The sequence below is a fragment of the Dama dama genome, chromosome 24 (genome assembly GCF_033118175.1).
Source record: "Dama dama isolate Ldn47 chromosome 24, ASM3311817v1, whole genome shotgun sequence".
Lineage (NCBI taxonomy): Eukaryota > Metazoa > Chordata > Mammalia > Artiodactyla > Cervidae > Dama > Dama dama.
The window spans coordinates 13,533,763-13,561,514 of NC_083704.1; the positions used below are offsets into that span (position 1 = coordinate 13,533,763).

Here is a 27,752-nt window from a genome sequence, read left to right on the forward strand (position 1 = left end):
TTTTAACCTTCTTTTTTTTGATTTGTCTTTTGCTTATGTCTTAGAGACACCTAATGCTCTCTCTTAGAATTGCAGTCCCTATTTGAAACTGGCTTTTCTAATTATTTCTAAGATTTTAATAAAAGTCCTTATGATTGTCTCATCAATGCCACTGGTTATGGTGGGGATATCCCAACAATGAAGTAATGAGATAGGTTTACAGTACTTTTCCAGGAAAGCTGTCCACAGTGTTTTATTGAATAAACTCTTAACAGATACCCAGCTCTTAAAGGCAATTTACCACTTTAAAATAACAATGATTCTTATTTCCATTAGTTACTAAAAAAAAACAAATCCTATCAGTAAATGGAAAGTGACGTTAAGACTGGGAAACTCTAAGTGGAAATCTAAAAGTGAATGAAAGGAGAAAATGAAATCAGATAAATTATATCCAGGAGTCAGCCTATTTTGGATAAAATGCCATGATATCAACAGAACTAATTTAACAGAAAAGAACATATTTTTGCCTTTCAATCAGATACTACTGTGAACATCAAGTGGTCATTAAGAAAACGCTTGCTAAGGGCACTTTCCGAACACATTTATATGTTTCATACAATAATATCAAAAGTATTGAGAACAAAATAATAATTTGTTAGATAACTCACCTCCTTATGAGGGTCTTTATGTGCTTCCAGTGTTTTCATGACAGTCAATTCTGCGTAGTTTTTAAATCTTGCTGGTTGATGCCTTAGGATTTCTCTTAAAACTTTCAATGCCAAAGCCCTGATTGTAGGCTAAAAAGAAACATTTTAATGTTGTAATGCAAGAAAAGTTATGACCAACCTAGACAGCATATTAAAAAGCAGAGACATTACTTTCCCACAAAGGTCTGTCTAGTCAAAGCTATGGTTTTTCCAGTAGTCATGGATGGATGTGAGAGTTGGACTATGAAGAAAGCTGAGTGCCAAGAATTGATACTTTTGAACTGTGGTGTTGGAGAAGACTCTTGAGAGTCCCTCAGACTGAAAGGAGATCCAACCAGTCCATCTTAAAGGAAATCAGTCCTGAATATTCACTGGAAGGACTGATGCTGAAGCTTAAACTCCAATATTTTGGCCACGTGATCGAAGAGCTGACTCACTGGAAAAGACCCTGATGCTGGGGAAGACTGAAGGTGGGAGAAGAAGGGGACGACAGAGGATGAGATGGTTGGATGGCATCAGACTCAATGGACATGAGTTTGAGTGGACTCTGGCAGTTGGTGATGGATAGGGAGGCCTGGCATGCTGCAGTCCATGGGGTTGCAAAGAGTCACACATGACTCAGTGACTGAACTGAATGCAAGGGTCTTAATAAAGGTTGAGGGAACTGTAGAGAACTGCATAAAATATATGGTATATTACATAATCAAGCTTTCACATCTCCAGCTGAAAACTTACACTTCTCAAAGAAATAAAGAACCACTAGTTCTATTAAAAAAAATTTTTACTTCTGAACAACTGATTCAAATATGCAAAAAAGTTGCACATTTGAATAAAAATTTATGTCAGCAATGTTTTATTTTTCCTGCGGTCAATTGCTCAAAATCACTGATCTACTTGGTTGAGAAGAAAAAGTATTTTATGGTGAAAATTTCATGCCGACTGAAGCAGCAGCAAAGACTCATTTCCCCAATTGCCAAATATGTGTAGTGTTTGATTAATATGCAATGACAGGCAACCCAAGACACAAAAATAGGCTATTGTTTACATGCTCTGCCACTTACCTCTTTATCCCCAAGGGTTTCAAGCAATAAAAGTAATATTGTTTTGAAGTGTTCATCCCAAACACTGAAAGATTCTTCCTGTGTCAGTTTCATGAGTTCATACAGGGCGATTTTTCTTTCTTCTACCCGTTCATTATGGTTAGACAACTCCTTCAACAACTCTGCAACCAGGTCAGAATGGTCTAGGGAAAGATCTGTCATAAGGACATGATGTTAATTCTTTGACTTTAGAGGGCAACTTTCACAAGGATAGGGATAACTTTATAATATCATGAGACACAGACAGAAAGTTAGTTATAAAAACAGCAATGAAAAATGACCAAGATTCTTTTCCATTTGTCATCCCCAAAACCTCAACGCTAGCTTAAAACTGTTTCTGATAAAAATTCATGACAGAACTGTACAATGAACCCCCATGTATAACAAAACCTCAGTTGCATAACGAACCCCCATCACCAGACTTAAAAATTAAGATTTTCACATTCTCACATCATCTTTGCCCCCACCCCCACTTAGTTTTCTCAAGTATTTCTAGCAAATCCCAAACGTGTCATTTCATCCTTACTCACTTCAGCATGCATGTCTATGTTGTCATGCCAAGGGGCTCACAGGGTTTGGGCACTCCATTTTTAGCGATACCAATAGTGATCCCTGGATTTAACTAGTAACAACTTGATCCCACCACTGGGAGGTTCTCTGTCAATCATCTTTGAACTAAAGATTTCACTCACTGATGTGGCTAAATTACTTTATTAGGAGTTAAAAATGTGTTGGAATTTTTCTGAGAGTGAGTTTGTCAACTAGTGCTATTTTGATTACCCTGAAAAGGAGTTTAATATTTCCCCTTAAATTTCAGAGTCAAGAGTTTGGGCCCAGTGGTTATCAGAGAGTATTCATTTGTTTCTGTTTTTTAAAAGTGTAATTATGAACTCATTAATTTTATGAATGTTAAAGGGCACGCTGCTGATTTTTCAACAGTCATCAGATAATGCTTTGAGTCATCTTTGTAGGAAAGATGATTCAATCCAAAAGTTCACTTCAGAACATTACAGAACACCAGAGTTCTTCCTAAATTCTTTTGATGATAAAATACATGTTAAATTCAGGTTTTAAGGGACTTGGACAGGCATTTGCGTGAGCAGAGCTTGTGCCACAGACTCCTTTTCCTTCTAACCTCATCTCTGGAATAAAATAACCACAGACCATGGTGCCTGAGCCTAGAAGGTCCACCTGGGGTCACTGCCTCTCCAGGAAAGACAGCTGTCAGTGTGGAGCTGTATGCTCTGTGGCTCTGCTCGGCACGAGCGTTCTGGTCTTCAGGAGAGGGTCATAGCCAACAAAAGGAAAGGTTCAAGAGGAAAGTGCATGTTTCCCAAAAGTGAACCTGGAGGTTGTAGTTTGCCAGATGGCTCACTACTGGTCCATAAAAATACACACTACTGTGCACATCCTGCTGGCTGAATAGCCATGGACCTAGAGTACCAACGACCTGACATTACAGATCTCAGGGAATCAACAACTACAGAAAGAAAAGCTGTATTTCACTTAAGAGGATTCAGAAATCTGAAGAAAGAAAACCAGGCTGACCTACCAGAACAGATGAATTTTTTTCCCCCTTTTGGCTGTACCCCATGGCATGGAAACCTTAGTGTTCAACCAGGCATTGAACCCATGGCCCCACCTAGCATTGGAAGCACCGAGTCTTGACCACTGAACCTCCAGAGAAGTTCCCAGATGACTTCTATTGGAATAAAACTAACAATGATAGGGAAGGGAAACTGAACCAAATAAAATGACAACACTTACTGACTATAAAAAAGGAAATGTGTTAGGACAACTTTTGTGGAACTATAATAAGAACACTAAGAACCTCTGATCCCCAAACACTCATATATGACAGCACAAAATGTGACCATTGAAATTATAACTTGAGGTAATCTGGAAAGAATGAGTACTGAGGAGAACCAAATTAGGATTTTGGAAAATTAAGAAGAATTTTTAAGAAATGCAGAGAAAAATCATGAAAGATAAGAAATTTCAGTTTAAAGATCTTAATTTGGAGAATAAAAATAAACTTACAATAAATTCATCTGTTATAGACCAACAATAGAACAATGTTGCTGGTTTAACAAGAACTACTGCAGCAGGATAAATACATCTCTACAAACTCCTCAAGAATCACTCCTGAGAAGTTACATTATCAGACTTTCAAAGATGTCAGAAAATCATTCTGATTAAGAGTGTATTTTATTTCAGCTGAATAAAGGGAAATCTCAAGAAAATGCTTTGTTTCAAAGGAATTCAGTTCTCTTCTTCATGAATATAGGCTTTGTAATTACTCTAGAAGATAATTAGAAACAACTTGTCATATATAATGATCTGGACAGATGACTGACAGGAAAATAATTTCTGCCAAAGAAAGCACAAATTATTTGTTGATAAAGTATAGTCAATTATATTTCCTCTTCTAACACAGAGAGGCATTGTGGCTCTGTGAAAAGAACAGAGGCTCGGGAGTCTCACCAAGCCTCTCTCTCTCTCAGCCTTTGTGGGACAGGAGCACACTCTTAATTACTGTGGAGGCTGGGTTTTCTTGATCAGTAGAACGGGAAGACGGCACCCGCCTCCTAGGGTCCGAATGAGAATCTGGGTTTAAAACATGAGTTTCTCTTGAATAACAGTATTATCCTCATCAGAGATAGTATATATTCTGGAATATTACAGTCCCTGATGAATTTTACAAAGGTCATAATTAGAAGTGGCTATGAGTGGGTTTGACTTGTTATTTTGATAAATCTATCACTAATGTATGTATCTGTCTGTGACATGTACAGAAACATCTGAGTAAGAGAGATACTTAATAAGAGTATCTCAGAGTTTTAAAACAAATTTTCTTTCGTAGAAACTCCCACTTGAAGAAAACAGTAATCTCTTAACAAAGGTCCATCTAGTCAAGGCTATGGTTTTTCCAGTGGTCATGTTTGGATGTGAGAGTTGGACTATATAGAGAGCTGAGCGCAGAAGAATTGATGCTTTTGAACTGTGGTATTGGAGAAGACTCTTGAGAGTCCCTTGGACTGCAAGTAGATCCATCCCGTCCATCCTAAAGGAGATCAGTCCTGGATGTTCTTTGGAAGGACTGATGTTGAAGCTGAAACTCCAATACTTTGGCCACCTGATGCAAAGAGCTGACTCATTTGAAAAGACCCTGATGCTGGGAAAGATTGAGGGCAGGAGGAGAAGGGGACGACAGAGGATGAGATGGTTGGATGGCATCACCGACTCAATGGACATGGGTTTGGGTGGACTCTGGGAGTTGGTGATGGACAGGGAGGCCTGGCATGCTGCAGTTCATGAGGTCGCAAAGAGTCGGACACAACTGAGCGACCGAACTGAACTGAACAAAAGTTTTAGATTGTAAAAACCAAAGAAGAGGAGAAATTTTACTTGGGGCCAGGGTATAAAAGAAAAATCAAAACGCAAAATTGAGGTCAATATATTAAACAGGATAATGTTAGCAACATTCACAATAATGTCAAAGTCTTCACCTCAGATTTAAAAAAAAAAAACAGACAATAAGTGAAAATAATTGCTGCACAAAGCCTGGAGAAACTATTTTGGTTTAGTAGGAGGCTTATCCATCTTTGAAGAGTGTTTACTCAACATAAAAGGTCTGGCTTATGTTTCAGAAGTCAATCAAGTATTATGCTGTGAAGAAATAATGTTCTCAAGTTCAGAACTATTCAACCCAGTTTAGGTTTCAGCTAATTTCCACAGATATTTTCCTTTAACAAACATGAAAGAGATGATCTTTAGGAAAGGAGAAGAAAATTAGAGTAGGGGTTATCTTGCTATATTGTCACAGTTTTGGCTTTGTGATGTGATATTTGTGATATATCGAGTCTCTTTTAACATGAGAAGTTGGTAAAAACACAATACCTCAATCTCATAAAATGAAGATATTTTTTCATTCATCAAAATTACAGGCCTGGGGACACATTCATGGGCAGAGTAAGGAGGGTTTCCACATGAGGATGGGAAAGGTAGGGTTTCAGAGTTCAGCCAGAATAAGAAGTGAGTCCCCGTGTAGTGGCAACCAGGTGTGATCTGTCAAGAGCCCAAGCAGAAGGGCACTGGGTATCAGCGTCCACGTGGAAAGGGGAGCCCAGCGGGGTGAGGCATGCATGTGTGCAAGTGAGGAGGTAGTGGTAGGGATGGAGAACTGGTTGCACACAGGAGCAGGGATCAAATAAGCAAATACAGTAAAGATAATGGACGTCAGGTTTCTCACAGGGGTTATCAATATGCAAAGAGAGAAACTAAAATTAATCTCATGGTGCTAGACTGGAATTGGAGTTATTGGTACAAACACACAGCTTTTGACAGATACAGAAATAGATATATATCAATGCATACATACTCCTTAGCTCTAGTCACTTAGAGGAAGTATACCAAGTGTCCAAACTTTAGTCTTAAAAGATCATTTCCTATTAAAAGAAACCAAGGATTGATCCTTGGAGAAATGGTTGGTTACAGGACTGAAGTAAAGACAGTGTAAGATTATGCTGTGTCAAAACGTAAGGATGGGGACCTGTTAAAATGACACAAAGCCAGCTTAAATGGGATCCTGGTGGTCAAATCAAGGACCACTTGAGCATCAAAACAAATGATGATAATTAAACATTATAACCCACTGAATACAATAGGAAATTATGTGTCTATACATAAATTATATGTCTATACTTATAGTCATAAGAAGGTCATGTTGCATTTAGTCTTCACGTCTCCTTCAGTGTTCAGTCTTCTCTTGGCTTTCATGACCGTGGCACTTTTAAAAATTAAAGGCCAGTTATTACGTAGCATTTCCGTCAATTTAGGTTTGTTTGATATTTTCTTACGATCAGATTTAGATTATATGCTCTTGGCATCAGTATCACAGAGGTGATACTGCATCTGTTGACTAACACACGATTTCACTTTGCCCCAAGGTTGGTGATATAACTTTGACCGCTTAATTATGGTGCTGCTCCTAGGCTTCTCCACTGTGGAGTTACCCATTTTGGAATTAGTAGGGGTTTTTTTGGAAAGATACTTTAAAACTGTAAATATCCTGTTTCTGATTTGTTGCTGTTCATTCATTCAGTGTGGTCCAACTTTTTACAACTCCATGGACTGCAGCACTCCAGGCTTCCCTGTTCTTCACCATCTCCCAGAGTTTGCTCAAACTCATGTCCATTGAGTCCATGTTGCCATCCAACCATCTCATCCCCTGCTATTCCCTTCTCCTCCTGCCCTCAATCTTTTCCAGCATCAGGATCTTTTCCAGTGAGTTGGCTCTTCACATCAGGTGGCCAAAATATTATAGCTTCAGCACCAGTCCTTCCAACGAATATTCAGGGTTGATTTTTTTTAGGGTTGACAGGGTTTGATCCTTCTCAAGAAGAAGGAACTGTATTCACAACTTTTAAGCTTTTGCCTGTTTTGAAATAATACTTAAAAAACAAACAAACAAAAAAAACCCTACACACAGACACACAGATGGCAGATGAAGCAAGTCATGTCAGTTGTTACCACTGTGCATAAATAATATAAAAACAATTAAAGTTGTTAAAGCTAGGTCTCAATCACCAGGCTGCTGGTATGACTCACGGATCCAAGGACACTTTGCTGCTACGTCCAGTTTATTCACACACTCCTGTTATGCTGCTATTGTGACTAAACCTCAAGAGCATAGTCAACTACATATGACAGGTTAAAACAGACCGAAGTGCACAATGGTCACAATTTTATAGATTCTTATGTAATTTAGAGAATTTGGCACATTGTCATAATTTTGCCTTTGTGATATTTGTGATATATTAAGTCACTCAATATGACACGTTGGTAAAAACATGATTTATCGACTGCATTAGTGAAGAAATACAGAAGTGAAGAGATTTTTCTACTCTTCAAAATCACAAAAATTAAAAAAAAAATTGAGAGCTAATTTTTCAGTCTTCCTAACAATTAAAGAAATGCTCATTAGGATATCTATTTTATACCTATCACAATGACAAAACATAAAAACACTTAAACATTCTGGGTTGCTGAGGAAATCAGTACTACTTAAATTTGCCATGTGTTTTGAGTTGGTAACTGGTAGTAACTCTGAAAACTTAAGACTTACATATCCTTTAATTGAGCAATTCTATCTCTAGAACTCTCTTAAAATTATCTGTATATGTGCACAAAAGTTTATGCAAAAATAAGTTCACTGACAGCAACATTGAGGGAATAAAGGAATACCAGAAACTATTAATACCTAATTATGAAATCATGAGGCAGTGTTGAGGGGGAGACTTGCAAGTTTATCTACATATAGTTACATATTACTAAAGATTACTTAAGCCTTTAGTTCAAAAAAGAAGTAATGAATCACCTAATTTACAGAGGAAATATGCAATTCCTTATTATTAAAAACAAAGAAAATAGTATTTGCACTGTTTTACACTTTATAATCAGTTTCTATATATCTTATCCAAACCTCACAGCATACTATGATCAGAAGGGCAGGTAAGACGGCATCTTCAACCATGACAGGTGAAGTTCAGGAAGGTCAACCAACCTCCCAGGTGATGCAGCTTATTTAGTAAGTGTTAAGAGCTTAGACCCAGACTTCCCTGGTGGCTCAGATGGTAAAGAATCTGCCTGCAACGCAGGAGACCTGGGTTCAATCCCTGGGTTGGGAAGATCCCCTGGAGAAGGAAATGGCAACCCACTCCAGTATTCTTGTCTGGAGAATTCCATGGACAGAGGAGCCTGGTGGGCTACAGTCCACGGGGTCGCAAAGAGTCAGACACGACTGAGCGACTAACATAAACACACACAGAGCTTAGACCTAAGCCAATTCCAAATCTTAATTGTACGTTTTCCCATATTCAATCCTTGAATTAAAGAGTTTGTAACTTCACACTAAAGAATGGGTATCCCTTTAAAGGGTTTTGTCACTCTGTATAAAAATTAATAACTAAATGAAAATGTAACTGGTTTCAGTTGTTCCTGGGAAAACTAAAGTTTTCTTGATTTCAAAGATGATCTTAGGATGATTAATCCGTCTTTTATTCTGGAGAAGAAAACTACTAAACCAACAGAAATGAGCTCCTAGAAGATGGCAGAGAACATTCTCACTCTCAAAGAGCCTTACTTTTTAGAGAATTACACAAAAAGAACATGTATCTTCTTTTGCATCACTGATTACCAGTCCTCTGAACACGGACAGGACATACCATCAGGAAACTGGTCAGCATCATCATCAAACATGGCCTCCTTGAGGGCAGACTTGTTGAAGGGACTGATGCTATCTGAATAGTTATACGGATTATAGTCTCGGGAGCGTGGAGAGGAGTGCGCAGGCATCGAGTGGAGCAGTGAAGCCTTATTATCAAGGGCTGTTTGGCTTGAGTCAGTAGCATCACCTCCTGCTCTTGGGTCAGACATCCCAGGACCACCACACATCTATTAATGGGAAGAAGAAGGCATAGCAAATTAAATCATTTCAAATATCTGTTTGAAAGTCTAAAGAGGTACTTCCCTACTGCTTGAAAGTCTATTTTGAAAAGATAACAAAAACCAGCTGAAAAAAATTAAGTAATGAAATGCACATGATGATGAGCTAAAACCTGCGTTCACAAAGTCAAAGTTTACTAGAAAAGATGTAAAGAAACCATAGCTATAAGGGTGAATAAGAATCATGAAAGAATGCTGTCTCTAATGATTCCTACAGTTTCCTTATCAAGGACAGGATCAAATATATACAATGTGATTAGCAATGCCAGTAAAAGATACAAAACAACTTTCATTAGAAACACAGAACTAAAAGCTCCCAGATTTCATTAAGGTTGTAAATTCTATAATGACAGTATATTAATAAAGTATAAGAAAACAAAATTTTAAAAGGCCTACTTAAGGAAAAAATGGCCACAGAGGAAAGCATAACTTTTGGAAGGCTGCATGATGGAGTTTGGGCACATTAACATAAGCTATCAAAATACCAGTTACCACCATCAACATCACTGTTACCACCATCTACTGAGCAACCATGTGCTATGCCAGTAGCAAGGTGTTTTACAAATATTCTTTAAATATTTACTGTACGTATTCCATGCCAGGCACCATTACTGGCATTGAGAATATATTAGTTAACAAATGAGAGAATGCTGTTTATCCTCACGAACCTGACTGTAGTTGAGGGACACAGACATTAGGAAACCGTAATGAGTGAGTTACGTAGGTGGTACAGTGGGAGGTGAATCTCACATGGCAGGCAAGTGCAGCATTAAAGGGATCTGAGCACCAAAGCTGCAGATGAGTCAGCATGGCTGGAGCAAGACTCACTGGGAAGCCACTGCAGCAAAGATCTGGAGGGAACGAGGAAACTGGCCGTGGGTATCTGGAGTAAGAATGTTTAAGGCAGAGGGGGCAGCCAAGACAAAGGCACTAAGGCAAAAAGCATGCCCTGTACGTTCAAGGAACAGCAAGGAGGCTTGTAGCTAGAGCAGAAGAGAGCAGTAGGGGATGAGGCTGGAGAGGTAACAAGGGAAAAAATTCTACTGTGTAGACTGCGGCTTGTATTTGAAGAGAGACTAAACAGATCTCCTGATGGACTGAGTAGGGAGGATGAGAAACGGAGACAAGATGAGGACAACTGTTCTGTCCAAGGTTTTTGGCTAGGCAACTAGCACTGTATCAACTGAGAGAGAAAAGAACAGTTTGGGGGAAAGATCTGGAGTTCAAACAGGAAGCTAGATGTATGAAATCTGGAACTCAGAAGAGAGGTCTGGGCTGGATGGAATCACATGATTTATTATATGCATAATAATTTTTAAGGTATGCAGTAACATCCCTATTTTCCTTAGGCAGACATGAGGTTTACAAATGATAATCTGACTAGTGAGTACATGGCAAACTTACTCACTCCTGCCAAAATCCACTACTTGACACTGCCCCTGCTACTCTAGGAGGGAAGTCTCAATCATGCAGTGATGCTTCCTAACCTCTTAACGCTATCACACTCAACTTGTGAGGCAGGGAACCTCAAATACCAGTAGTAAGCAGGGGTTTGGCATTCTGTTTACTAGGCCCATCTGCTATGTAGGCACGGGGAGAAAAACAATAGCAGGAAAGACGTCAGGAGGCAGAGGAGGGAGCCCTTTGGAGATCTGCTAAAGTACTGCAGTGTTCTACAATTGTGCAAACACTGAGAAACCACAGATTCCACAGGAAACGGTGGGATAGCTTGTTCTTAGAAAAGTCTAAGATGTCAGAGAAAAGTCGAAGAAAAAGTAGAGTAAAAAAATCAACAGCTCTTTATATAGTGGTAGAAATAACAAACTGAACAATAATATTCACAAATGTTAGAAAGATGGGTCATAACATTCTTAACTGGAACCACATAAACTCATGAAAATATCACCACACTGAACAGGAATTATAAAGAGCCTGAACACTTTATTTTGTCCTACAAGAGCCATGGGATCTGGCCGATGTTCTAGGCCTCCGTTCTTTCATGACGCACATGCTTTCATAACTATACTGGCTTTCATCCTGGTTCCCAGTGGGACAAAGCCTGCTCCCATCTAAGTGTCTCTGTGCCTGCTATTTCCTTAATGGAATTCTCCTCTCCTAGACCTTGTATGGCTCAATTAGGGTCTCAATGCAAATGTCATCTTTCCTATAGCATTAATCTCTATCCAAAACTCCACAAGGAAGTTGAAGGCAGCATCTGTGCCTTGTAAATCTAAGACTCTGTTAGAACAGAGCCTGGAGTATGGTAGGTACTCAATAAATACTGAGTTAATTGACTCCTGGAAGTTTATATCTGAAAGTGACAGAAAGCAAAGTTTAAAAACAAAATTAAAAACTCTTAATGAAAACATGTGCAATGTAAGAATATTCAAATACTCACTGAATCGCCATCATCTTTTTTAGAATCTCTTTTCAATGGTTCATTCATATCTTCTTGACTACGGAAGCTGAAATTCTGAATTGCTTCAGTGACACCTCTAAGAGAGCTATAAATATCTTCAGAGTTCATATTTTCTGTGTCATAATCAAAAGCACTATGAAAAAGACAACAATTAATTTTTGTTTATGTGTAGTTTTAAAATACAAATACATCTGAGAAAATGGCACAGGATATTTATAAAGACAGAGTTAGAGAATGTATATGTTCTAAAGCATAATTAGCAAAACAAAACCTGACAGCTACAAATGGCTAAAGAGCATGTTCCCCTGTTTGCTCATCAAGGGCAGTTTATAGTGACTCTAGAAGGCACAGCCCTTGACAACTGGTTTTTCTTTTCACCTTAAGAACTTTTTTTACATTTTTAAATAGCTGAGAAAAAAATCAAAACACATCTCATGACACAGGAAAATTATATGAAACTCAAATTGTGTGTGTGTGTGCATGCTCAGTTGTGCCCAACTCTTTGCAACCTCATGGACTGTAGCTCACCAGGCTCCTCTGTCCATGGAATTTTCCAGGCAAGAATACTGGGGTGGATTGCCATTACCTCCTCCAGGGGATCTTCCCGAAATTGTTTCGGAACATAGCAAGGCTGATTTATTTAGCTATTGTCTATGGTTATTTCACACTACAACAGCAGAGTTGAATAGACCTGACAATGACCACCCTGCCTGCAAAGCCTAAAATATTTACCATATGACTCTTTACAGAGTTTGCTAACCCCTGTGGGTTAAGTCACAATAATGGTAATGCTGGAAGAGGAGATAAATACATTTTACACAATTATGTAAGACGATTGAGAATTTTTAACATAGAATATAAGTTAAAAAAAAAAAAAGAATATAAGTTTTACTGATATGAATTCTTTTTTTTTTTGCCACATCATAAGGCATGCAGGATCTTACTTCCCTGACCCCAGGGATAGAACCAGTGCCCCTTGCAGTGGAAGCAAAGAGCCCCAAGCACTTGACTGCCAGGGAAGTCTCACTGAAATATGAATTCTATAATCAGATTCTAAAATTCAACTCAGTCTGGAATTTAGCCTGATGGATATTCATAGGCATGGAAAAAATATGATGGTAAGTTTACAATATGTTTTGCAATATAATAAAACATCTTATGTAATTGTAATGAATATGATGAAGAATATGCTATTTGGCTAATAACAAAAATCAAGCTGATAAGGACAATAATGGCTACTAAGCCATTTTTTTAAAGACCAGGAGAAGGGGAAAAAATGTTAATCCATTAATGAGTTAACTTATAACTTCTCTGAAGTATAGCTCAGGTGGGGATTGATCAAGTGTGTGAAAATTTCACACGTTTCATGAAGGATCAAATCTCAAGATCACATTTTTTTCCTAAGAAGTATACATATTGCCAATTTTATATTTAACCCTTCCCTATTTGTTTTTCTTTATTTTTACATTTTTTTTGTCTATAAACTTAATTTTGTTTTCTATTTTTAAGAGGTGGTTGGCCCATATTAGATTTAAATTTTCATTATAACTTGATCTCATCATTTATATCAACCATTATAACTGAAAGACACAACTGGAAATTAATGGATTTACACAGCTTGTCTGAGAAACAGTAACTATGTTATTTAATGTTTAATTACTTCTTGCTTTTTTCCAAAAGCTGTGTCCAAAGTTTTCCTGTCACTTACAAGAAAAAGAATTCCATATCCTATATATTATGATCATCTAAAGGGTTCATTTTGGAATAAACCTAACATTGTTTTAATTTGCTAAGTTCCTATGTGTCCAAGACATTTTAGTTAAGTAGTAATCAATTGAATTTATATTAATGTCAGCTTTTCTAAGAATGGGAATCTGCAAATACAAACCATGATGGAAAACAATCCTTTTATTACCTTGGAGATAAAGTATTCTGTGATGTATTGGTAGGAGAAGTAAGAGGACTGGACCAGTTGGCTGGTGACCGTGGTGTTGGTCTTGTCAAAGGACTTCCCATGGAACCCTGATGGACGAGAGTCAAATAAACATTAACATATGACAGGCTCTTAGGGAGGCCATTCAGTCAAGATGTTGAACACATGAAACAGCCAGATTTATACTAGTAGGTCATTATTTTGTGTATTTTAAAAAATATTTTGTCTATGTAGTGAGACATGTGGGATCTTAATTCCCCAACCAGGACCAAACCCACACCGCTGCACTGGAAGCACAGAATCTTAACCAATGGACCACCAGGGAAGTTCCCAGGTCATTATTTTACTTTTCTCTTTCTTTTTTAAAATTTATTATTAAAATTTATTTAGCTGCAGTGTGCCTTAATTGTGGCATGCAGACTCAGTTCCTCCACGGCATGTGGGATCCCAGGTTCTCTGACCAGGGATTGAACCCATGTCCCCTGCATTGCAAGGCGGATTATTAACCACTGGAACACCAAGGAAGTCCCCATTAGGTCGTCATTTTAAAATACTGATGTACTTATCTCTAGTTTCTGTGGGGAAAAACTTTCTTTCTATTCAGCAATCTAGCTCTTTTAAGTTTTTTTTGTTGTTGTTGTTCTCCTCACCTACTTCTTTCTCCTAAATATTACCACAACAATCTTTTTTCCTCAATAATTGAACAAGATTCCAAATTAACAATCTTAAATTAGCTTCCTGCCCTAAGCCAATTCCTTCCTCCAGTCATTACAATCACTTAAATTTTGTTCCTCCTTCAGTCTGATTTACAAATGATTTTTACAAAGACATCAAAGAAGTAAAATCTGGTCATATTAGCAATTTGCCTCTCTCTCAAGATAATAATAAAACAATATCTTCTCCCTTTATTTTTTTAATTTTTAGTTGTTATCCCACATAGCTTGTGGGATCTTAGTTTCCTGACCAGAGAGTCAACCCACGGCTCTGGCAGTGGAAGTGCAGAATCTAATCACTGCACCACCAGGGAATTCCCCCTTTCCATTTAAAAAAATAATTGACTTTGGTCCCAAGAAATGGTTCTCACATTGTTTTACGCTTACACTTTACCTTACTCCTGCCATAAGTGCATCTGCTTTCTCCCTTATGCATTATCAAAGGTATTGCCCTCTTTGTCTTTTTAAAACCCAAGTTCAATTCTTTGGCATATTATGCAAATAGTTCAATACCATTTAGATACAACACTAACGCTTCACTTACTCAATTCTTACTTCTCCAAAACAAACTCTTGTATTATTCAAGCACCTATAGACTGACAAGCCTGCACTACCCTCCTTGGGCCTGTCATTCCTGGAATAAGTCATCCTTTCTGGTCCTCCAATAAGGACTGGTTCATCTAAAGAGCATGTTCTAATTCTCATAGCTTGCAAGGCTGATGCCCTCATCTAAGTTCTGCTATATTTCACTTTCCTTGTTCATACCGTGGTTACCATTCACCACCACCCTAATGCACACCAAATAATAATAAAAAATTATAGGCCTAAGGACTATTTTTTTCAGGACAATATTTAATTCTGCTCAGGAAATGCTGTCTAATGCAGATGCAAAAATTAAATATTAGGATCAAAGTTTACTTCATGCAAAAAAGAAAGCAATTACTGTTGTTAACCATCCATCACATTAAACAATGGCAAAAAAAAAAAAAGCAAGTGAAAAAAGACCTGTGTTCCATTGCCAGTGTTTCGAAGGTGATTATGAAGAAGTTTGGTAGCACCATCCTGAAAAGTTTTTGGTAAAGCTCCTAATAACATTGTAAACTCTGGGGTATTGAGTTCAAATAAGGAAATCAGGACTGACTGCGCTGCCTAGAAAACAAAGACATACAAGAAGCAGATGAATATATTTTGGTTTACTCAAAGGAGACCATTTTTTTCATTCAACATTTCTGTTCAATAGTGCCAGACCAGCTTTCCTAGGGAAAAAGACGTTCCTATATGCTTTCAAATTTCTTTGCTGAAACAATAAAAATTTTTTTTGACTTACCTTTTTTGAAAGTAAGAAGGGATTATGAAAAGTATAACAAATATGGCCAACCAAGGGCAATGGTCTTGGCACCCTTATTGAAAATCAATTGGCCACAGACACAGGTTTCCTCTGGACTCTCAATTCTATTCCATTGGACTTTACGTCTATCCTTAAGCCAATACCACACTGCCTTAATTACCACTACTTTGTATGGTCTGGGTTTGTAAGATAAAACTGCCCTCAGAGTGAGTTGGAAAGTGTTCCTACCTCTTATGGTTTTTATTTTATTTTCTTCCTCTTATGGTTTTTAAAGAAGAGTTTGAGAAGAATTGATATTAACGTTTCGTAGAACTCACCAGTTAAGCCATCTGAGCTTGGTTTTTCTTTGTGGGTGGTTTTTTGATTACTAAATTAATCTCTTAACTTGTTCTATTGACTTTTACAGTTAGTTTCATTAGTTTGTGTCTATCTAGGGATTTGCCCATTTCATCCAAGTTTACTACTTCCTGGCATACAATATTGAAGCATTTCTTTATAATCATCTTTATTTCTGTAAGGTCAGTAATAAACTTCTCTCTTTCATTTCTAATTCTAGTAATTTCAGCCTTCTCTTCTTTTTTCTATCAATCAAACTACAAGTTTGTCAATTTTGTTGATCTTTCCAAAAAACACAACTTTTGGTTTCACTAATTTCCTCTATCACTTTTCTACTCTCTATTTTATTAATTTATGCTTAATCTTTTTTGTTTGTTTGTTTGGTCTGATTTTTAAAACTGAAGTACAGTTGCTATACAATATAAGTTACAGGTGTACACTATAGTGACTCATACATTATAACTCATTTATACTTAATATTTCTCTTGTATAATATATCATTGTGACTGATTTTATACTTAAATGCTTGTACCTCATCATTCTCCACTCCCATGTTAGTCCTCTCCTGCTGGTAACCACTAGATTGTTCTCTATATCTGTGAATAGGGTTCTTTCTTATTATATTCACTAGTTTGTTAAATTTTTCAGATTCCACAGATAAGTGATATCATACAGTATTTGTCATTGCCTGATTTATTTCACTGAGCATAAAGGTCAACCATGTTGCTGCAAATGGCGAAACTGCTCATTTTTACAGCTTAGTAGTATTCCATGGTGTGGGTGTATACTTATCAGCTCCTCTTTGTCCATTTGTCTGCTGATGGACACATGTTGCTACCATCCATATCTTGTCAACTGTAAATAATGGTGCTATGAACATCACTGGAGTACGTGCATCTTTTTGAATTAATGTTCTTGCTTTTTTTTTTTTTTAAAGATATATACCCAGGAATGGAACTGCTGGGTCATATGGTAGTTCTATTTTTAGTTCTTTGAAACTAAGGACCTGTTTTCACAGTGACTGTACCAATTTACATTTCCAACACCAGTGTATGAGGGTTCCCTTTTCTCCACATCCTTGCTAATACTTGTTATCTGTGTTCTTTTTGATGATAGCCATTCTGACCGGTGTGAAGTAATATCTCTTTGTGGTTTTGATTTGTATTCCCTTGATGATTAGTGATTTTCAGCATCTTTTTATGTGCCTGTTGGCCATCTGCATTTTATCTTTGAAAAACAGTCTATTCAGTTTTTCTATTTTTCAATTATGCTGTTTTTTTTTTTTTTTAATGTTGAGTTGTACAAGTTGTTTATATATGCTGGATATTTATCCCTTATCAGTCATTTGCAAATATTTTCTCAAATTAAATAGGCTGTCTTTCTGTTTTGTTTATGGTTTTCTTTGCTCTGCAAAAGCTTTTAAGTTTAATTAGGTCCCATTTGTTTATTTTTGCTTTTATTTCCTTTGCTTTGGGAGATGGAACCAAAAAACACTACTGCGATTTATGTCAGAGAGTGTTCTGCCTATGTTTTCCTCTAGGATACTAACAGTATTTGGTCTTACATCTAAGTCTTTAATCCATTTTGAGTTTATTTTTGTATACGGTGTTAGAGGATACTCTAATTTCATTCTTTTACATGTAGCTGTCCAGTTTTCCCAGCACCAGTTATTGAAGAGATTATTTTTTCCTCACTGTATATCCCTGGTTACTTTATCATTGGTTAATTGACCATTTGTGCACGGGCTTCTTTCTGGGCTCTCAGAATTCTGTTCCATTGATCTGTGTGTCTATTTTTGTGTCCATACCATGTTGTTTTGATTACTTTGGTTTTGTCAGTACAGCCAGATACAGGATGCAAGAAACGAGTGATTAGGGTTGAAGAGGAACCTCAGGAAGATGGTGATGAGAACAGAGGGTCTAGAAAGGGACACCCCAGAAAAGAAAGAACCAGTGTTTTTGAGCATATGGAAAATCTCAGCCATGAACATGTGGCAGAGATGTTGAACCTATTAACACTTAAAAAACATGTTGGGGGGAGAAACAGGACAATGAAAAACAAGGCAAATTATTAACACTAGGACAAATAAAGTTTCCATAAGGAGGGAGGCAGTAATTAACCACTTGGTGAAGGAATTAATACTTTCACAGTCAAAATTAAATCTTTTCTATTGATTACCAACAACTGATTCATAAGTATTTTGAAGGTTATGGGGAAAGACATAGGATAGGATACTGGAAACTGAAATCTTCATTTACAAAGGCAGACAGACAGATACACAATGACTGAATCTATCAACAGGTCAGTAAATAATGCCTAAAACTAATACGTCAAGAAACAGTATAAACTCTTATTATTATTATTTTTTAAAGATCTTTATATCACCAGGTAAATAACTCTATGCTAACTGGTAACATCCTGAAAACATTAGCTTCCTTAACTGGCAATCTAAAATGACTGATTTGTTTTTCTAATTTATCTTCTGAATCTCAAACTAAAACATACCTTCCGAACATCAGAACTTTTGGGTTCTGTTGTCCAAGTGATGACCCGAGACACTGCCAGGCGAGTTTCACTGGAATTTACAAAATCTCCTGGATCCATCTGTTTGGCCAGAGTTTCTATGTATTTGAGGATAGCAACCTTCACCTACATAGGGATGCACGAAGAGAGAGGACAATCAGCTGGGCATCGTCAGGCAATAAGAACATTTCAGAAACAGTTAGGTAATAGTTTTTTGTTTTTTTTTTTAGAAATACAAAATGAAAAAGCATCAACAGCAAAAGAAAAGTTATACATACAACCACCTACCTATCAGAGGTACAAGTATATGATAATGTGGCTTTTTTCCCACACACAGCAGACTTTATAAATTTCATTACGCATCTTTGAAGAATTGCTGACACTCTCTTGATAAAATTAGACACTTCTCCTTTAGTCTGCCTTCAGAGCTTATAGCTGACTCTTGTCTAGATCTCCCCAGGAACCAGTCTTTATACATCGAAGGATAATTTGCCTCTTGGGGAAATGAACCAAAGAGTTTTGGAAATAAGGTATTATACATCCAGTGGGTAATCAAGTGAATAATCAAAGTGGGCAATACAGATAAATATACATTAAGGCTCCAATGAGACCAGGTTCCTTAATAGGTCCATCAACTGCTAGAACCACCTCTCAAAATAAATGTGACAAAAAAGCTTTACAGAAGGACCACTGGGGAAGAGACAATAGTTATTTGCATAAAAGAGGTATAATATATGAGTTTTAAAAGTCTTACTATTCTCCTAGAAATTCCTGATATGTGGGTGGCATGGTAGGTAGGAGTGTGGTAGGATGCAGGCTTCAAAATCAGCAAGAGGTGGGGCAAAGCATACATGCTTCTCTCTTAGATGCAGCCTTCTTTATCCTTAGAGTAAGCCATTATTAAATAATCTCCCCTTTCTTGGTATGGCAGGGTAGAAAAAGTTAGAGAACCACTGTTTTTAAAGTCATGCCTAACATTCTAGATTTCTAAATAATGATTCTCTAAGACTTTATCAGTGTACTTTAGAAATGCCAGCTGGCAGAGTGCACAGTCCTTGGATACAGCAGACTCTAAACACATACTAAATGCTGGTTTGCAGACTTAGAAAAAGGAAGATTTAAATGTATGATTAAAATAGAAACTTTGAAAAAATATTGTCAAAGATTAAGGTAATCAGGTATTCTGTACTCCTTCATCCCCAATTATTGATCTTATTATCAATCATTTCTCTCACTCAGTCCAAATAAGGTCTCTGGAAAGTACTATGTCAAGTTAATATATAGAAGTAATAAGTTAAACTTTTTTTTTTTCCCCCACAGCACTAAGTTAAACTTCTGACTCTTGAATATCTTCCCCTCTCTGCTTCCAGTTTAAAGAAGACAGAAGACATCAACTTATTGTCTTCGTTTCATAATAAATGATTTTAAGAAGTAACTATAACTTTAAGAAATGTGTTTTTTTTTTAAAGAGTTAACCCATCACCATCCTGAGTAAATCATATAGTGAAGAGGGAAAGAGATGTATAGCTAATATTGAGTAGCAGGCCCAACTAAATTATGGCAGCACATAACATTCTGGATTTTTAAGCCACATGACCTTCTATTGGTGAGACCAGCCAAAAGAAAGCTAAAGTAAATCAAAGAATAAACAATGCATTTTGTTTTTTGAATATATTTATTTGCACTATGTGAGATTTAATTAGTACCATGTCTTGGCAATTTATAGAGGCATGTAAAGTTTCTAAAGAGTTTCATAGGATAGGTGTGTTTACTATACAAATAAGCAAAACAACCATAATACATATGTAATCATTTGAAAATTTATATTTTGGTAGTATATTTCAAAAGGTTATAATACATAGTCTGTATTTTTAATAACATAAACATGCATTCTTCTTCAGAGAGGAAAAACAATATAGTTGCTAATGTGTGTATAATTCTAAACATATTTCTGAAACTCAGGGGAAAAAAAGTCAGAAAGTTCCACTTATTTAAAAAATATTACTCAAATAAAATCATCCTGTATGTCATCTTTGTCTATTTTAACGCTTCCTTTTTGACATCTGGCTACATGACAGTCTGTAGGAAATATAAAATATTATCTGAAAGATCCAGCACTTTTTAAATAAAGAATTTTGATAAATCTCATACTCAAGTTATTTGTGTTTTTCTATAATCTGTTTTTAATTCTTAATCCTGTCAACCATCTGAAAGTTACTTTTATTTTCAGTGTAAGGTACAGCTCCAATAGAATTCCTTTTTGCTATCCTAAGACATCAGTTTGCGGGTTGAAGAGTGATTTTCCCCTACAGCTTTATGTGTGTGTGTGTATAATATATAAAAGCCACACATATGTCCGTATTATAGATTATGATATATACATATATGTAATACATTTATATAGATTATTTCTCTAAAAGTCATATATACATACACATACATATTCCCTCATAAATATAAGGTAATATGAGGTAAATATTCTTTACCTCGGTTGGTAAGGAACCTGCCTGCAATGCAGGAGACTGAGGTTTGATCCCTGGGTAGGAAAAATCCCCTGGAGAAGGAAATGGCAACCCACTCCAGTATTCTTGTCTGGGAAACCCCATGGACAGAAGAGCCTGGCGGGCTATAGCTCATGGGGTCGCAGAGTTGGACGCGACTTAGCGACTAAACCATCACCACGTACATATGTGTATGTGTATGTATGTATGTATGACTTTCAGAGAAACAGTCTGTGATTCCAGTCTTCAGTATGACATTTCCTAACAGGGAAACTAATTTTATACTTCCCATTGTCTTTCTCTTCAGGTCTTTAGCAACTCTTATTTTGAAAACTAATGATTCAGACCACCATTTCTACTGGCCCATGTAACAACTCTATATATATAGTTATCAATAGCATTTGAATACCTACCACCAATACCTAAATCATAATTCTTTCCACAGTTTACAGTTCATCATGTATTATAAATATTAATGACAGAAAATTATAAGGAATACATAGCACAATGGCTTGGACAAATAACAAGTTTAAATAATATCTATCAATAATATCAAGTAAATTATTCTCCTTCTGCAGGTCACTTTTAAAAATCAAAACAGATGAAACCTCTTTCACAAAGCAGCTCTGAGAAAATAACATATGTTGAGTACATGTTAACTCTGGTAAGAAATATAATTGTGACTTTAAGGCAAAATCATATTCAGACACTTAAAAGGAAAATCAGTCCAAGGCAATAATGCTTATAGAAACATTTCGTGCAGAACAGAGCAGAAAATACAAGGCTTGTAAATGTACATATGCTTGTTATTTCCCTGACATTAATCTCATTTAAGAAAACTTAATAAAACCATTTTTAGTAAAGAATTCAGGGGTGCATATTATATTTTCTTCTATGTTAAATAATTATTTTTAACAAAAAATTGGTATCTACCTAGTTTCCACATAAATTATTAGAAAACGTGTGCTAATAACAATTGAGAAAGCTAATCCCAAATCTAAAGCTTATGCACACATCAGAAATATCACATTGTAAGAAGAAAAAAAAAAGCTACTGTTTCAATTAAGAAGAACTGGAGAACAGTTCTGAGATTAAACTTAAAAAAATTTTTGTTAATTGAAATACATAGGCAAAACTGATATTCTGCCCAGAATACCTATTAAAACTCCTAAACTTTGAAGAAAAAAAAAAAAAGGACTGGGAAATCACAAACATAAAATGAGAAAAGACTTTATAGAGAGAGTTTGCACAACAGCTTAGGGTTAGACGGCCATTCTTGTGTTGCTTTCTAACTATGAGTCCCCAGTAAGCTTCTCCGGAAGATAATCTGGCACCGAATAACACTTGAAATCAAATCCGTGCATGCTTTAGAGGCTTATAATGGTTAGTAATTGAATATATAGATGCATACAAACATTATCGGAAACACTGCAGAGTTTGTAAAGAGAGTTAAGAAAAGAAATAATGCAGATTAAAACAAAACCAATAAAACCTTGGAGCTCCAAAAAGAGTGAAGCTGGTCCCGAAGTGCTGGCTTGACTGTCTGAAAGTTTATAAAAACAGAATCCACTGATTGAACAGCTTCTCATGTGACAGAAATACAAACATTAACTTTATGAATAAAATACTTGAATTCCTTACAATGTCTCCAAAAGACCTCAAATTTTTACCTTCAAGCTTGGTGTTTGGGTCTGATCAACTGTAAATCTCATTAGAATATTGAACTGAAGATCATTTGGAAAAGATTCTCTGAAATAAGGAAAGAACAAAGCAAAAAATTAAAAATTAAGTCACCAAGTAAGCTTTTAGCAAACTTAACAGATTATGTTTGATACCAAAACATAATGTCATTTAGAAAGCATGCATGAAGCAGTATCTATATGTGGTATAGTCTATGTGGTAAAGAATATAATAAAAGCTATTCCCAGAAGAACCAGAACGTTTGAATTTATACCCTGCAAGTATAAATTTAACCCCCTGTAGGGGGTTAAAAAGCAACACTAGAGCAAATAATGATCTCTTGCCTCAGTTATAGATTTAATCAGAAAATGTATTCAGGGAAAAGTTCAACAGTATCAGAGATGTTTCCATACCTAATATCTGAATTCTAGACTCACCTCAACTTAGTAAATGGATATTTGAAATAAGTCACATCAACAATCTACACAAGAAAGTAGAAATGTACCATTGGTTCAAAATCTTCTGAAAAAAGAATGCATAATAAAACATTCTTTTTAAATTTAGCAAATATTTTTATCTTTATATCAGATTGAATAAAATCCTTAACTTTGCAGTTAATCTTAATTACAATAAATTACTACCTTGAATTACTCAACCGTTGTTAATAAAATTTTTTACAGATTAAATGCAATGTTTGAACTAAGAACCTATGTTGTATCAAATTATACCATGTAAATGACATCATTAACAATTTTCAAATGGACCTCATGCAGTCTTGATGGTTTGAAAGGACTCAGAAATCTGAACTTTCAATACAAAAACTAAGTATTCTTAATTACTACTAGGTAAACTTGAAATATATGAAGAAAAATCTTACCTTGTAACATCCAGGGCTTTCTGAACTTTTGCTTGAACAGACCCAAGCAAATCAGCACCCATTTTTTTAAGTAGTTGCGTCAGCAGTACAAACAACCAATCCTGAAGATCGTCTTTGTGGACTTGTATGAAGTCCACTAGAGTCTCCAAAAACATGCTGAATACCTACAGTGGGTAAATGGGGGAAGGAGAAGAAAAAGGAGGAAATATTGACCTCTATGATCAATTCAAAACTGAAATAGAAAGGAATACAGGAATCAGAGGCACAGCGATTGGCAGCCAAGCGGAAAAACAACCTCTCTCGCTTTTCATTGGACTCTGTGATACAAGAGTACATTTGAACTGTTATCCAACTTCTGCTGAAGTTCGACAATTAGCTATTCCATGCAGCATCACTTGGTAAAGAAACTTTGGCCATAATGGCTGGCACACCTAAGGTTGGCACTGATGCCATAGCTTAAACTGAAATTCGTTTTATCTAAATTTAGGGCAAGAAACTACCTATAGTCTCACCAGCCCCCAGCTCTCTGAAGTGTCAGTGAATTAATCAGGAAGACTATGCTGACAGCTACCTTAATATATAAGATGATTTTTAACATAATGGGCTAATTGGAGACTTCTTAGTTCTCACAATGTTAGTGGTCACAAAATTCTTTGGTATAAGATGTCTTATTCATTAAAACTGCCCCAAAAGTAATTTTAAATGACCTGTGTGCTCAGTTGCTCAGTCACGTCTGACTCTGCGACCCTGTGGACGGTAGCCCTCCAGGCTCCTCTGTCCACGGGATTCTCTAGGCAAGGATACTGGAGTGCGTTGCCATTTCCTCCTCCAGGGGATCGTCCCAACTCAGGGACAGAACCCACGTCTCTTACGTCTCCTGCATCAGGCAGGTAGGTTCTTTACCTCTAGTGTCACCTGGGAAGGCTTAAATGACCTGGGATACCTGCGCCTAAATAAATAAAATCAGGACACAAACCTACATCTGCATTTTAATGATTTCTACAAAGAACCAGATGGCATGCTATTAGTCTCCATTTCTCCATTTTATACTTGTTTCCAATATTAATCTACTAGTTTTAAACTCCTTATAAGATTCAAGAAAAATTAAAGGGGAGGGAAGCTAAAATTCATAAGTGATTTATCTCATTAAAAATATGACAAGTAACAAACAATAAGGTTATATCTCTTCAATAAATTCAATATCATACTGGACAATTTATTTCAACATAAAGAGGGAAAAGTTCTTAAGACAACGTCAGTCATGTTGTGTTAGGAGACAATTTATAATCCCAATGGATTATAAAATCTATGGCTTAAAAGTTAGGTCCAATGTAACTATGCTAATTTAAAATTAAGAGTTTTGCTCTCAATATATATTTTACTTCTTCTACTTTCCTTTATGTAGTTATACATGAATTCCTATTTTTTCGCTGTTAGAAATGAAACTTTTTATCTATCAGAATTATAGATAATATAATTTATAATATAATAGAATATAAATTAATATAATTTATATAATAATATAATATAATAATAACAAAAAAAAGTTTTTTAACCTAATTTGAGTTAGAAAAAGATGTGCTTGTGTGTATGTGCTCAGTCGTGTCTGATTCTTTGCAACCTCATGGAATGAATGTAGCCCAGCCAGGCCTGTATGTCTATGGAATTTTCCAGGTAAGAATACTGGAGCGGGTTGCCATTTCCTACTCAAGTGGATCTTTCTGACTCAGGGATCGAACCTGCATCTCTTGGATCTTCTGCACTGGCGGGCAGATTCTTTACCACTGTGCCACCTGGGAAGCCCTAGAAAAAATACACTTTGCTCAAGATGCTACTTGTAAAAGCAGAAAGTATGACTACTTAAAATTTCTGTTACTTCTGATCTCAAGGCAGTAAGTACATGTGCCTCAACACTGTTCTTAATCACAATGCAGATTCATTAACTCCAGTCCTACCCTATCAGAACCACTTGGACCACGGCTTTACTGAACTGTCTCTGGCTCCCTCCCCAGGGCCTGAGGAACTTCAATAGACCTACTCAGTGACAAATACATGTACCTAACCTAGTACTCACTCTGACTAGCAAATCTGTCCAGTGACATCCTGTAGTTAGCCAGTACCTGCCTAGAAAGTCAAACTTTAAATATTCGGGAATTTTGTGAGATGGTTGGTGGCTTGAAATCAGCCATTTGGGACTATTTACACCTCAGGAATTATAACAAACATGACAAATCAGGGCTTCCTGCTACTCCCTTAAACCTGGTGTACCAGCACAACACTCTCTAATTCTCTGGTTCACTTTCACTCTTACTGTTTCAACTACTGCCTATTTTCCTTAAGATTCCAACTTTAAGCTTTCACTATACCAAAATCCATTTTGAAAATCAAAGGCATTAGAATGCCTAAGTCAACTCTCTCATTTTATCTGATTCTCAGAAAATTGAGAACTAGAAAATTAAGGGACTTACTTGCTCAAGGTTTCTACAGCTCATCAACGGCTAAGTCACTTGGCTTTTAATTGTGTTCAATGCACTCTATTACTGGACAACTTCCTCATCTACTTGACTGCCATTCATGATAAAATTCTCCACTGACTTTCCCCTCATTTTGATTTCTTCTATAGCTATCCTTATAGTAACTCTTTCTCCAAGGAAGAGCCAATTTTATTTCTAAGACTAGTCTTTCTATCTGTATTCTTGCTCTCTAAAGTATGGTCTCCTCTATCTTTACTCTTCTATTCTCAACCTGAATTATTTGTTTACCGATGAAGAAGACACTGTCTCAAGAATTTCGCCTTCAATTTCCAGCCTATTGCACCCATCAATTACCTTCCAATCGAGAAATGTCATAGCTTTTTCATGAGCTTAGTACGCCTGGCCATTCCATAGTTTTGACACTGTTCTTCCTCTTCTTATCTCCCTTTTTTCATTGTTACCAGGCGTTTTCCTTTTCTATCCTGAATGCGGGGAGATCTCTTAGCTCTTCATCCTGATTCTCTTTTCATTGAAATTATTACTTCCTTGACAGAGCCTCTCTGATCTAGCCTTCTAGGCCCCACAATAACCTCTATAATAGCTCTCACTGTTGGCCTTACTCAAATCTGTCGATCACAACATCACTGTAGGCACCAGGCCTTCCTGACCTCAAGTCTGGATTTCTCTAACAGGCCAGAAAGCAGATATTCTAGGCTTTGCAGGCCCTGTGATGTGGGTCGCTCTCTTCAACTCTGTCATCACAGCATAGCCACAGACACTATGCAGACAAGTGAACACAGTCTGTTTCAATAAAACTTTATTTACAAAACAGCAGACCAACTCAGACTTCTTTCTGTCAGACAGTGACATCACTCTTTTGACAGAAACAAGATTCTTTAATGTCCCTTCACTGTCTATAGAATAATGTCTCAAATGCTTAGACGAGGCTCTAAATACTCAGACTGATGTTGGACTATTTGGCAACATAAAGTCTTCATCCCTAAACACACATCACGCACACTCCTGATTTCCTACCACACTCTCTAATCCCTCTGTTTACACAAAAGTACATGACTCCTGACAAAGCTTACCACTCAAGTCCCAGCCAAAGAGCTTCTTGGATATCTTTAGATAATAGCCACTGTCCATCCCTGTTTAAAACTGGTACTTGGGCTACCTTTATGGTGCTCTTTAACTTTTTCTGTATTTATGTTATCTTCCTATCTGGAATATATAGCATTTGAGAACAACGGCTCTATTTCAGTCTTTTTTTTTTTTTTTTTTAACATTTAGCAATTTTTTTTTTTTTATTTTTTCAGTGGGTTTTGCCATACATTGATATGAATCAGCAATAGATTTACACTTATTCCCCATCCCGATCCCCCCTCCCACCTCCCTCTCCACCCGATTCCTCCGGGTCTTCCCAGTGCACCAGGCCCGAGCACTTGTCTCATGCATCCCACCTGGGCTGGCGATCTGTTTCACCATGGATAATATATATGCTGTTCTTTTGAAACATCCCACCCTCACCTTCTCCCACAGAGTTCAAAAGTCTGTTCTGTACTTCTGTGTCTCTTTTTCTGTTTTGCATATAGGGTTGTCGTTACCATCTTTCTAAATTCCATATATATGTGTTAGTATGCTGTAATGATCTTT

General features: G+C 36.6%; 1 protein-coding gene across 10 annotated transcripts in view; it reads right to left on the bottom strand.

Moving 5' to 3' along the window:
• The window catches only part of CLASP2 (cytoplasmic linker associated protein 2), a 170,350-nt gene that overhangs the window by 6,900 nt on the left and 135,698 nt on the right, over positions 1–27,752 (bottom strand). For 5 of the 10 annotated variants that reach the window (XM_061127700.1, XM_061127698.1, XM_061127696.1 and 2 more), the window contains 10 exons: positions 23,623–23,786; positions 22,736–22,814; positions 22,558–22,608; positions 18,547–18,690; positions 15,363–15,506; positions 13,627–13,733; positions 11,691–11,844; positions 9,013–9,241; positions 1,748–1,941; positions 648–776 (listed from right to left, as the gene is read on the bottom strand). In XM_061127700.1, coding sequence (XP_060983683.1) covers positions 648–776; positions 1,748–1,941; positions 9,013–9,241; positions 11,691–11,844; positions 13,627–13,733; positions 15,363–15,506; positions 18,547–18,690; positions 22,558–22,608; positions 22,736–22,814; positions 23,623–23,786 — 1,395 coding nt within the window. The remainder of the gene's footprint in view (positions 1–647; positions 777–1,747; positions 1,942–9,012; positions 9,242–11,690; positions 11,845–13,626; positions 13,734–15,362; positions 15,507–18,546; positions 18,691–22,557; positions 22,609–22,735; positions 22,815–23,622; positions 23,787–27,752) is intronic. The other 5 variants (XM_061127697.1, XM_061127701.1, XM_061127699.1 and 2 more) reach the window with 1 other exon arrangement.